The 13,076-nt window shown below is 37.6% G+C and overlaps 1 protein-coding gene across 2 annotated transcripts in view; it reads left to right on the forward strand.

Moving 5' to 3' along the window:
- The window catches only part of TRIP11 (thyroid hormone receptor interactor 11), a 60,233-nt gene that overhangs the window by 31,857 nt on the left and 15,300 nt on the right, over positions 1-13,076 (forward strand). For both annotated transcript variants that reach the window (XM_054567121.1, XM_054567122.1), the window contains exons 12-16: positions 710-850; positions 1,453-1,646; positions 4,831-4,994; positions 6,096-6,199; positions 9,810-9,909. In XM_054567121.1, coding sequence (XP_054423096.1) covers positions 710-850; positions 1,453-1,646; positions 4,831-4,994; positions 6,096-6,199; positions 9,810-9,909 — 703 coding nt within the window. The remainder of the gene's footprint in view (positions 1-709; positions 851-1,452; positions 1,647-4,830; positions 4,995-6,095; positions 6,200-9,809; positions 9,910-13,076) is intronic.

Genomic DNA, 13,076 nt, shown 5'->3' on the forward strand with positions numbered 1-13,076 from the left:
GCCATTAATATATTGTTGCTTGCATGGAATGCAATCAAGAATAAATTTCCCCAACCATCTAGCAAGAAATTATTCCAGAGTTGCTTTCATTCATTAAATTGTTGTCAAAATATTTTTTTAAACTAGGCCATGCCTATGAAATGACTTACCTGTTTTTTCTTCTCTGCCAGCATTTTAACACTTACTTTCTCCAGCCACAATTGTGAATGTCTGATGAATGGGGGACACACACACACACACTCTTTTTGAGTGATTTTGGGTTTGTGGTCACTGTTGTTTAGGGGAAATTTGAAGAGAATATGTCTTTTGAGTTCTTTTAAAAATATTTCTAATGAACTTTCTCATTAAGAATCATTTAGATTATTAGAAAAGTTGCAAAGACGGTATAGAGTTTCCATATACCTCATACTCAGTTTCCCATATTATATTACACTTGTAATAACTAATGAACCAATGTTGATTCTTTACTATTAACTGAATTCCCCTGATTTTTCACTGACTAGCTGTCTCCTATTCCATGAGGCCACCCAGGACACAACATTCCGTTTTGTTGTCATGAATCCTTGGGCTCCTTTAGACTCTGACAGTTTCCCAGACTTTCCTTTTTTGATGGGCTGACATGGTTACCTATATTTTAAAATTAATTAATGAAGAAATGTCTTTTTACAATGTACTTTTATTTAAAGCTAAAGTTATTTCTTTCCTAAAGGGTGAGACTGGGGAGTTAAATCAGCTTTTAAATGCAGTTAAGTCAATGCAGGAGAAGACAGTTACATTTCAGCAGGAGAGAGACCGAGTCATGTTGGCCCTGAAACAGAAGCAAATGGAAAACGCTGCTCTACAGAAGGAGGTACGCTTTCACCAAAGAAACAGCGGTTTAAAGACCGACTTTAATGAGTATTAAATAAGAAAACTGTAAGGATTATCACAGAACATGAATTTCTTTCATAGGTGACTCTTTCTGCGCTTTCCTCTCGTGGGCTGTGGTAGACATTTGACCTCCCAGAATGCAGTTTAATTCAGTTTTTGAAAGTGAAAACCATGATCTAATCATTGTGTTGTACACCTGAAACTAAATTATACCTTGATTTTTTTATATAAAAAAGTGAAAACCATGTCATATCTTGAATATAAGAAAAATTTCCCATTCATAAAATATGGGAAAAATTAGATTTATTGAAAACGTAGTCTGTAACAAAAAAGCCCAGTACTTTGTGTAATTCCATTTTCCATTATAGCCACAGGACTTGAGGTCTTACAAAGTAAACCTTCCAAATATTCAGGATCATTTCAGAGACTTTTTTCCTAGTATAAATACATCTTGCAGTATGAGAAATTAGTGTATAATCAATACACTTCAATAATGGGGAAAATTTTTGATAACAGTGGCTTGTGAGAGAGAGGGGCGGGAGTATTTAATAGAAGGAAAATAAAGAAATGTCCTCTGTCTAGGTTCAGCATTTGCGTGACAAAGAATTACGCTTAAATCAGGAGCTAGAGAGACTGCGTAACCATCTTTTAGAAACAGAAGATTCTTATACCCGTGAAGTCTTGGCTGCAGAAGACAGAGAGGCTAAACTAAGAAAGAAAGTCACAGTATTGGAGGAAAAGCTGGTTTCGTCCTCTAATGCAATGGAAAATGCAAGGTAACTTTCTCGTTTTTTTAGCCTTAATATTAACACTTCTTGAGGATAAGACTCAATAAGCATTTTTCATATTTTACCTCATTTTATTCTCACAAAATTTATTATCTCTATTTTACAGATGAAGAAACTTAAGGGGGTTTAGTAACCTTCCTGAGGCCAGGCGCAGAGTGTGCAGAGGTTTCGTCCTCAGACCTGCCTGACTCTTAGCCAGGTCTGGCCTTCAGAGCAGGCCTCGTGATCTTAACCTTTACCCTCGGTCATTGCTTCTCATCATTTTAGGAGACGTAAATACCAACTGATTTCAGGGACTTTTCAGACTCCAAAAGAAGGAATTTAATTAAATTTATGTGATTTCATTTCTAATCAAATGATCTGAGGTTGAACAAGGTCTGGCTCTAAGAAGGGAGAGAGTAAAGGAAATAGCAAGGTGAAGACCTATGTCAGTGTGAATTAACTCTTGGTTTATTAGAACTTTTGAGTAACCAGGTTCCCACTTAAATAATGAAAAATTTTATTTCTCTCAATAAAATGTCTTTTTTCTTATTACAAAACATTTTATTTTTTCACTTCAGGAAAAACACATAAACCAAAGGAACATAAAGCTACAGTCCCACCCACCCAGAAGTAATCTTTCTTTTTGTGCTTTTATATGCTTTTGATGTATTTGTGTATATATTCTGTATATTTTTAAAGCAAACTAGAGATCATATATTCCTACTCTTTGTAACCTGCCTCTATTTAATATGAGTACCAGTACACAGTTAGCCGTATGTTTCTGCAGTATCATTTTATGGCTACATAGTGTGCCACTTTTGGGATTGCCATAATTTCTTTAATCTAGTCATTTATTGTTGGACATGTAGAGTGTTTTAACTTTTCAGAATTATTAAGAGTGCTGTCATATCTCAAGATAGGTATTTTTTGTGTTGATGACAGATAATTTCCTTGGCTTAAAGTTTTAGAAATGGAAGTTTGGTTCAAAGGGTATTTCTAAAATTTTGACATATACTACCAAGTAATCTTACAGAAAAATCATGTCTATTAATATTTCCATTAGTGATATGCACATCTTTTTATTTATTTATTTACTATGTATTATGCTGAAGGAGACAAAAGGAGATAGTAGATGCATCTGTTTGCAGAGAGGTTATGGGCCAGTAGAGACAATACTTGAGGATGAACTGCCCCCTCACACCGTGGGGTATATCATTATTTCTTCAGACTAAGAAGGAAAACTTGTGTAAAATGGGAATGGATCATTTATATGTGTGTTTCACATAGACAGAAATCCAAAACACCCTCAGGTTCTGAAATTGATACTTCCACTTTCTACGCATTGTTTTCTCTGCCCCCTTTCATTTATCCATAATAATCACCAGATTAACCTTCATTAAGAAGAACCATGATCTTGTTACTCCTTTTTTTAAAACCAGAGTAGACTCATGATTTGGTTCCAGGCTATCTGCCAACTTACCCTTAATTCTTACTATCACCTACGTCCAGCCAAACTGTATTGCTCCATTCTTCAGATACAGCTACTATTTTTCTATTTCTCTTTCTTCTACTTTTTCATTTCATATTCTTTTTTCTACCTTAAAGCGGGCCTGATCTCTTAACAGTTTTTGTGTTAATCTCACCTTTTCTTCAAATAGCATTTCCTTCATAAAGAATGCTTTGTTTAGCACCCCACTCCTCAAATCCAAAACCAAACCCTGGTGTGGTATTTTTTTCCTTTGACACTGCGTAGTATTTTGGGTCTTTGGTAGGGCACTTATATTTTACAGGTAATTGTTGACTCATCTTACACCTCTGCTGCCCAGTGGAATGTAAGGTTACTGAGACTAGGGGTGATGGCATTTATTTTGTACCCTTCCCGCAAGCATGCATTCTTACATATAGCTTAACAGAGTTTCAGCAAATATTTGTTACATAAGTAACACAAGTCTACAAACCAGATTATGGTGTTTGAGTTCTTCCTAACAACAGTAACACGTGGTAAAATATTAACTTCTTGAGCAGCATCACAGCTCATTGCATCTTTACAATCACTCTCTGAGTGATTTTCTAGCCAGCAAAGTTGAATAAAACTCAGGGACACTTGAGGGCAGTTTTCTCCTGTTTATCAATTTACTGCTCTTTCCACAAGAGGGTGCTGTTGGGTAAAGTTTCTTCAAAATATTAATAGCTGCAGCAGATGGGCTTTGATGGGCTGCTTTTGAGTAAGAATTTAACTGGATATTAAAAACCCAGAAAAGACTTGCAATATTTTGTATGTGATAATTATATACTAAGTAAGTACGTCAATGACATGAGCCTGGATAGGTGCTATATTAATCTCTTAGGGAACTTTGATTTATCATTTGGGGCAGGTGTAGGGGTTATTTAATGTACACAGAAAGATGATGGTAAAGGATAATTAACTAGTAATCAGAGCAGCTAATCAATGCTCCAACCTTAGGAAGGCTCTGACTTCACTGTGATTTCACAAGTTAAAAGCAAGGGAGTGTCAGAATTCGTTGCTCATTGGATTTGGAAGCTGAGCACAATGACTTCCAAGGTTTCTTACAACTTACAATTTTATGATAAATTACGTTTTAGAGTTTTAGCCTGGAAACGCGAAAGTTACAGGCTATTTGTAAATTTTCCTTACAGTGACATTTCTTGTCTAGCCCTATGCTGTCTTTAAAATGATTGCCATTTATACAAATCACAGTCAGAAGAAGGATGGTTGGAGTCACAAAGATGGGGAGAAAGAAGATCAGGAGCACTCTTCAAGTTTCTTTGAAATCTAACTTGAATTTAATGCAATAAAATGTAGGGAAGGTCAAATTCATGGAGGCAGAAAGTAGAATTATAGTTGCTGGGGGAAAGTGGCGTTACTGTTTAATGAGTGCGGTGTTTTGGCTTGGGAAGGTGTCTGAGGTTCTGGAGATAGATGGTGGAAATGGTTGTACAGTAAGTGCATGTACTTAGTGCCACTGAACTCTGCACTTAAAAATGATTAAAATAGTAAAGATTATGTGTATTTTACCACAATAAAAATGTAGGGGAGAAATGTCATCTTACTAAAATTATCTAAATACTGTGAAATCTAATTTGCATTAATCCAAAAATGTAGGGAAGATGTTTCATCTTGTAAGTTACCTAAATAGAAACCGTTTGATTTTTATTCCTTTGTTTGAAGCCATCAAGCCAATCTGCAGGCAGAGTCACTGCAGGAACAGTTGAATGTAGTCTCCAAGCAAAGGGATGAAACTGCCCTGCAGCTCTCTGTGTGTCGGGAGCAAGTAAAGCAGTACGCGCTGTCGCTCTCCAACCTGCAGATGGTGCTGGAGCACTTCCAGCAAGGTGCGTGCGCAGTCCGGCAGCCCCGGGGAGGCTGGCGTCGTCGTTGGGAGTTCCGGCTCATCGCGGTGCTATTTTAGATTAGGCACGGGGATATGGCTCTCTTTGAAAGGTGACCCACTGGTAGGGGAGGATACGTAGCCATCAACAAGTTAATGTAGACTGTTTTTACAGTGAAGACCAGAGAACATAAACTATATATAGCAATTATTAAAATTTGTCTTAGTATCATAGGACCAGTTAGGGTAGGCATTGGGAAACTGCAAGGGCACCATAGAAAGGGTGACCATTCCTGCAGGAATGAGCGGGGCGCAGAGAAAGAGGGAGGCACACATAGGAAACATGGTGAGGCTTTGAGACACCAGTTGGAGGCTGAACCCACTGAAAGAGTCAACTGTCAGTAACTGCTCTCCTTTGAAATATTGAGGAACTTGTGCTTAGCTCTTTTCTATACTTTGAGGTAACTATGTTTTCTAGTCCAGGTGGAAAATAATTTTTGGAGACACAGTAACAGTGATAACCAAACATGCTGTTTCACATCTACCTCCCATCCTCAGTTACCACCTTCTGCCCTTAGGTCATTTACCCAGCTGTTTGTTTTATTCATATGTTTAGTAATTATTGGCAGTGAATTAACTGCTAGTGGGGAGCAGGTGGGTGATTAGGGGATACGAGGCTAATGAAGTAATAAGAGTTACAGCTTTGTCCCTAAGTTAAACTTTGAATTTGTACGTTTGTAGACCTTCAGAGTTACTCATCCGGTTGAAATCTTGAATTTTAAATATAAGATTTTTCTAGATCTACTCTATATAATACTGAAGTGAACATGTGTACAAAGTAGCACGGGGCCGAGGCCGTTGGGCAGGCTTTGCCGGAGAGGAGACACCTGAGTGGCGTTCCCGAGGGCGGGCAGACTGGGCGAGACGGCCGGGAGCAGGGGGTTTAGGCAGGTGGACTTCGTTCCAGCTCAGACTGCCACTGAGGCCTGCAGAATTGGTGAGATGTGGGACTTGTTTTGGTTGCATTATTAAAATTTCAAGTGGTTTAAATCTCTTAATTTTATCACACGATTGCCAAATACTATGTAACTTTTTTCTTCTTAAGAGGAAAAAGCTATGTATTCTGCTGAACTAGAAAAGCACAAACAGCTTGTAGCCGAATGGAAGAAAAAGGCAGAAAATCTGGAAGGGAAACTGATGTCATTACAGGTGGGTTGAAATAATTTCCCCTGTAAATATTATTTATGAAGCAATTTCTTTTAGAACTGTCATCCTGGAAATAATTTCCTAAACAATTAATTTAGTAAATATTGTTTGAGTGACTAATCTGTCCCCCATGCCGTGACATAATAATGAACAAGATAATCAAGATTTTCCTCATGTGATGACAGTAAATATGAGATAATGGGATATTTTAATTTTTTTGGCACTGATGAGTATTTTAGAGATCGCTGAAGAAAAAACAAATTACAATTTTAACTTTATTATTTTCTCTTTAGAACAAAATATATTGGGTACTTTATTTCACATGGATTGAAATAACAGTTATAATCCTGTTAGATCTTTTTGCACCATAAACCTTTAAAATATTTTTCTCTTTATTATGCTATATTTTATACATACAAACATTTATGTATAATGTATAAACAAAATGAACCCTCATGAAGAGATATGACACTGAAGTGACTTGCTTTTAGATTTAGGATAACCTTTTCTAAGTTATGAATAGATTTTGGTGATAGCTGGTAGGAAATAAAATTTGTTTACCCATCATTGATGGTGAATATGCTATTCAGATACATTAACATTTCAAATAAGTGAAACCACAGTCCCAGTAAAGTTTTGAAATTGGTAAATATTGAGTGGCTGCAAAACAGTATTTAGATAATATGTATAAAATATAAAAATAGGAATACAGCAAATGCCCACGTACTCACAACCCAGCGTAAGCGATACAGTGTCGTCGTCAGAAGCTCCCTCTGCATCCCCCCTCGTCCCATCCTTTCTTACCATCTCCTGCTCCAAACTGTTCTGTTTATCCACCCCTTGTTATTTTTTATGGTTTTATCACATAGATTAATATCTTCAAACAATACATTGTGTGGTTTTGCATATTTTTGAACTCTTAAGTGGCATTTTGAACTATATATAAATTGAATAATTTTTCTGAGACTTGTTTTTTTGCTTAGTATTATGTTAATGAGTTTCACCCACATTACTGTGTGCAGATGGTTCCTTATTTTTATTGCTCTATTCATTGCATGAATATATAATTTATTTACCCATTTTATTGATAAAGACATTTTCACTATCTGCTATTCAAACAGTGGGTTATGAACTTCCTTGTTTATATATTCTGGTACATATTACAGGAGTTCTGCGTGTATCTTAATTGGAAATGCTGAGTCACGGGATATATGTGAGCAATTTCAACTTTATTAAATGATGGCACGTTTTCTAAAGCAGTCTTGCTAGTTTATTCCTACAGGTGGCGCATAAGAGTTCTTGTTCTACATCCTTGGCAGCACTGGCATTATAAATATATTTTAACGTTCTGCCAATGTGGTAGGGGCAAAGGGCTGCTGCCTTATGGTTTTAGGCCTGCATTTCTCTGACTGCTAATAAGGTCAAGCATCTTAATGTTGACCATTCACAGTTACTTTCTGGTTGGCTCATGACTGCACTTGAAAAGGTACTTTATCCAGCACTTTTAGTGGTTTCCACGGGGCCCAGGGTACATAGTCTGTCATACTGTTGGAATGGAAGTCAGGTCTTCTTTTTAAACTGGGTTGTTTTTTTTTAAATTGTAACGTATATTTAGGAAAATAATAAAATGAATTGGAAGAAGCAAAAGAGGGAGTTAGTTAAGATAAAGCCTAAAATTATGAATTAAAAACCAAATAATGGTAGAAAGAGTAATGAAGTCTGATTGTTAATTTTTTAAAAAGTCTTAGTGTAGTTTAGCTTTAGTAATTTATTAAATATAAACAAAATTAAGTTAAAAATATCATTTAAACTTCCTTTACACTAAATTTAGTTTTGTGGGTTTTGAATATTAAATTTTTTATGTATGAACACATGTGTATAAAGGTACACGTTGATATATATGATACACACACCTATGAGATTTATTACAAGGAATTGACAATGTGATTGTGGGGCCTGGCTAAGCAAGTCTAAAATTCATAGTCCTGACAGTCAGAATAGGAAGATCCCAAGTGATGCAGGCTGGAGCTTGCAGGCGTGGGCCAGAGCTCTTGTCCACGGGCGCGTTAGGGAGGAATGTGCCGGCAGGGCGGGCTCCATGGTGGGGCCAGAGCTGCTGTCTACAGAAGGAATTCCTTCTCTTTTGGGGAAAGCCTCACACTTGCTTTCTAGGACTTTCAGCTGCTTCAGCCAGGACCACCCTGATTATCCAGGATATTGTATGTTCTTTCTTTAAGTTGATTAGAGGCTTTGATTATATTTATAAAATACCTTCACAGCAATATCTAGATTATGCTTGATTGAATAACTGGGGGCTATGTCTATCCAAGATGACACATCAAAAAAGGTATCACATTCTGATTCAAGATGGTAAAACTTGACCTGAAATTTACATGAGTGATTACTCCAGAATTGCTTAGAAAATTGTGCAAAGGAACAATGGTGAGGACGGGCTTGCTTACTAAATATCTAAATAGAGCCATAAATCAGTACCATATTGACGAGATTAGTGGGACAGATGGAAGATGCAGAAAGTTCTCAAGACAGATACGAGAATTTAAAACTAAACCCCAGACTAATTTCAATTTAATGGGAAAAGGATAGATTATCTAATAAAAGATGTTGGTACAACTGGCTTTCTCTATGGAACAAAATAAAATTGGATCCCTATTTCACACCATATACAAAATTAAATTACATGTATAGTAAAACAAGGATGATCAGCTGGGAGCGGTACTGGAAATGTGGGGCTATCTTTGGTTATATCAGTGACTGCATGGATTTTCTGGCATTTAGTCATCAGGGGCCATGAATGTTAAAAACAGTCCCACTGAGACACATTATTTTAAATATGTAAATATTTTTAAAAATAAATTTCTTGTAAAAAAATCTAGAAGGCCACATGTACAATCTAGGGGCAAAGAGGAACCTAACCAAGACCAAAACTCCAAAAGTTGTAAACACAAAGTAGAACATATTTGACTGTATACAATTTAAATACTTTTACATGGCAAAAAATATTCAGTCAATAGACAAATGACAGATCTGGCAATTAATATTTGTAGAACGGATGACAAGGGGTTCATGTCTATTATAGAGGGTGCTCTTACACACCGACAAGAGAAAGACAGCTCAAGTAGAAAAATGGACAAGGCATTCAAAGAGGTTCTCACAGAAGAGCAGATCTAGCCATTCCATAATCATGAAAAAAAAAAAAGCCTCAAATTCACTGGTAGTTAAGGAAATAACAAATAATAATGAAAACATCACTTTATACCCATCAGGCTTACAAAACTTAAAAAGAACATTTGTTGCTATCTTTCTTGACTTTTTTGTATCTGTTTTTTGTAGCTTTTATTCTCTACTATCACTTTTTTTTTACATGTCGTGGTGTTGTCTTTTTATTTGGTGGCCTCTTTTCCTAATTAATTCCTTTAAAAAGAGAGAGTATTGTGTTGTGAAGCATGGGTTCTGTCTTTTATGCTTAGTTGTGTGATCTTGCCCAAGGTCATCAGCTGAAATGAAAAGGGTTGACTGTCTAAGATGTCTTCCAGCCCTAGAGTTTGTGAAATAGTTTTGACATGATGCTTTTTGATTAACTTCCCTTCCCCAGGAGCGTTTGGATGAAGCAAATGCTGCATTGGATTCAGCATCAAGACTCACAGAGCAATTAGATTTAAAGGAAGAACAAATTGAACAACTTAAAAAACAAAGTAGGTTTTTTTCATTTCCCTTTTTTTCCCTACACACTAGTGTTGAATCACGTGTCTTCTCCCATGCATGGGTAAAGTGGAGCGAGACCAGCTTCCATGGGGGTGGGGAGGTCGACTTCCATTTCTATCTCCCATAACCAGTTTGCTTCCATTTGAACATGACCCTAGTGAAACCAGAATCCGAAGTTAGCAAGGCTGCACAGTTAGCTTTCCTTGGTACTGAGGCAGTCCAGCTGTGTTGGCTGTCACCTGCTGACCATCACGGGCACTGATTCGACCGGCCTGCCTGCTTAGGCTTATTACTTCTCCCTAAAGCCATCAGATGTGTAAGAGAGTGCAGTGTAATCAAGTAAAAGTAACTTCTCCCCTAATGAATATCTGGGCATAATTAGCTTTTTATGATTATAGGTGGTGCTTTACCTAAAGGCCACTCGTGCATTTTTTGATGCTTGTAAGGTTTGTTATAAGCCCTGTCGATTCCCTAAGTTGAGTCCTGTGCTTAGGATGATCAGTTGGGTCTCAGATAATCAGGTGGTTATAAGTGCTTTGTGGACTCTAACATATGACAAAGATGGCATGTCCTCATTTAATCTCTGATTTAAGGGTCCCCAGGAAGTTAAAGTTCTCCTATGGCTGCATTTAGTAGGTAATGATTTAATGCTGTTAGGAGATGATGAGGAGACCTAGAAATGTACCAGCTTAGGTGTCTGGGTTAGTCACAGTGGCACTAAGGCACGTAATTAAGGAATTAAGAAGTGCCGCCTAAAATAATAGCAATTAGAAATAGGCAAAACTAGGAGGAGTTGGTACAGCAGAGACACTGTCAGACAGCAGGAATGGTGACGTGGACGCTAGGGAGGCAGGCAGACGGGGACCACTCAAACACGGATACCAGAGGACGAGCCAGGATCCAGCAGGAGACGAGACGAGAGATTTTTAGGAATACAAAAAAATAATAAGGTAGATCATGTGCAGTAGATTTCCTCAAGATAACTTGATTCTGAGGCAAATTACTGGGCAACTAAAAGTCCTCTGTTTACTTCGTACAACTTGGCTAGCCCGGGAATTCTAAATCTCTTAGAGGTCCTGGACATTGGCCACAAGCAAACTGTGTATTGAGTATCATGGACATTTTATGTAACACTTACTGTATGTTGAGTCTTATTTCCTTTACTCTTTACAAGCAACTCTACAGTAGGTGGTGGTAGTTCCATTTTGTAAGTCGAAGAAGCTGAGGTTTGAACTCTGATCTTTTATCCTTGACCAAAGTTCGTGTTCTTTGCACGTCTACCGTATTCCTGTCAGGAGGAGGGCACTTTATAGTGTGAACTCCATTTGTTCTGTCTATCTCCATCTCCTTTGCAGAAGGACGGGATCCTCTCTGTTGGACCCTGAATGTTCAAGTGGTTGCCCGTATCTGGAGGCAGTTTTATTTATTGGGAACACAGTCTAATGAGGTCTGGAAGGCCAGTGGGACTGCAGCCTTGTCGGGAAGACATGTGAACAACCCAGAGGGGGGACGCTGGGCACCTGAGGGATCAGCCAGAGGATTACTGTAGGGTAGGGCTAAACTGACGGCGGTGGGAAGGCAGTGTTCTGAACAGCCCCTCGGTCTGTGACAGCTCAGTGTCGTGTGTCATGCTGTTAGAGTATCTGAGGCCACCTCCCCTTTAAGACATCCGCCTGAGTTGTGCCCAGGAAATAATGGTAAGACAAAAAATTCTCTGACATATTGTGGTTGGTAAATGTGATCGGAGTCCCTGCACTAGTTAGTACTTGTTCAGGTGCCCATTTCAACACCCAGTAACAGTAGAATATTTTCAGATCTTGATTATAAATGACAAGGCTTACGTGGCCCAGGCCCCTCTTCATGTAAAAAATTACAATGAATATTCATTGTAAATGTATAGTAACTTTGGGAATCAATATTAGCTACAGAAAAAGCCCTAATTATGCTTTTACAACTGGCATTTGGAAGGTAGGGCAGAAGGCCAGCGCTGCACAGACAGGAAGGAGAGGAGATGCAGTGCTGTTATGTCTTTAAGCTGTTCTCGCCACTCACAGCTCTTAGCAGTCTGTGTTCTTTTAGTACCTAAGTGCTTGATACTGCTTTTATATCTCTAAACCCAAGTGCGATTTTATTTTCTCAAAGCTACGCTCTTGATCTGATAATATAAATAAAACTTTGATTGGCTTGGTTGTTTCAAAAGAATCGTTGTATATTTTCTTTCATAGATCATTAAACACTTTAAATGTTGATTGATGCTGTAATACTGTATTTTTAACACAAAACTTGGCCAGACAGCAAAAATATTTGCCAGGAGAAACAATTTTGAAAAGGACAGATTGGCTTTTGTTGGAAGAAAGTACATAGAGACTTGAATCATAGAGGCAAAGTATTGTTTTCTTCCTAAGCATCTGTAGACTGATGATTAGTTGATACGCAGTTTCAACATTTAAACAATATTAGGAAACTCATTTTAAAAAGTGATATTTTATTGGAAATGCTGATTATGTCATTGCTACCACAAATGAGATGATTCAGCCTGGTCAAATGTGAAAAGGGAGCTATCACATATAATACCAATATTAAAACAGTAAATTGTTGATGGTTCCATTCATTCTTAGAATACATAATTGAGTGCCATTCACGTGCAACTGTGCTTATGAGTTCAGAGTATTTATAGGCTCTGTATAAAAAGTAGGAAGATGCCTTATCAGAAATTAAATAATTAATGAGAACCAACTACTTGGCTTCATTTTCAAAGTTGGGTGAGATACTAGACAGGATCCCTTTTTTTCAAGGAAGTACCACAGAACACAGAAACACCATAGGTTCATAATTTAAGACAATGGCGCACAGCAGCGCTCATAAGGTGATGCATATGTAATGCCTCGAGAAGCATCCCCTGAGGGCAAGGGACTTAAGCAGAGCCCTAAGTCAGCAGTTTCAGGGCTTTCACCCTGAAGATGTAAGAACTCCTTTCTCTGTCTTCATCCCCTACCCTCTAAGGGAAATAGCAAAGAAAGAAAATCCCAAGGTGATGTAGGTGCTATATTTTAATAGATAATGTGGCTAGTAGAAGAAATGCTGCTTTCTTTCCTTTTAGAACTTATTCTTACAGTGTTTTACTGGAAAGTATTCTTTTTCATTATGGTTATTTCAC

Source organism: Pteronotus mesoamericanus, unplaced genomic scaffold (genome assembly GCF_021234165.1).
Source record: "Pteronotus mesoamericanus isolate MK-2021 breed Mesoamerican mustached bat unplaced genomic scaffold, CSHL_Meso_final contig_182, whole genome shotgun sequence".
NCBI classification, from domain to species: domain Eukaryota; kingdom Metazoa; phylum Chordata; class Mammalia; order Chiroptera; family Mormoopidae; genus Pteronotus; species Pteronotus mesoamericanus.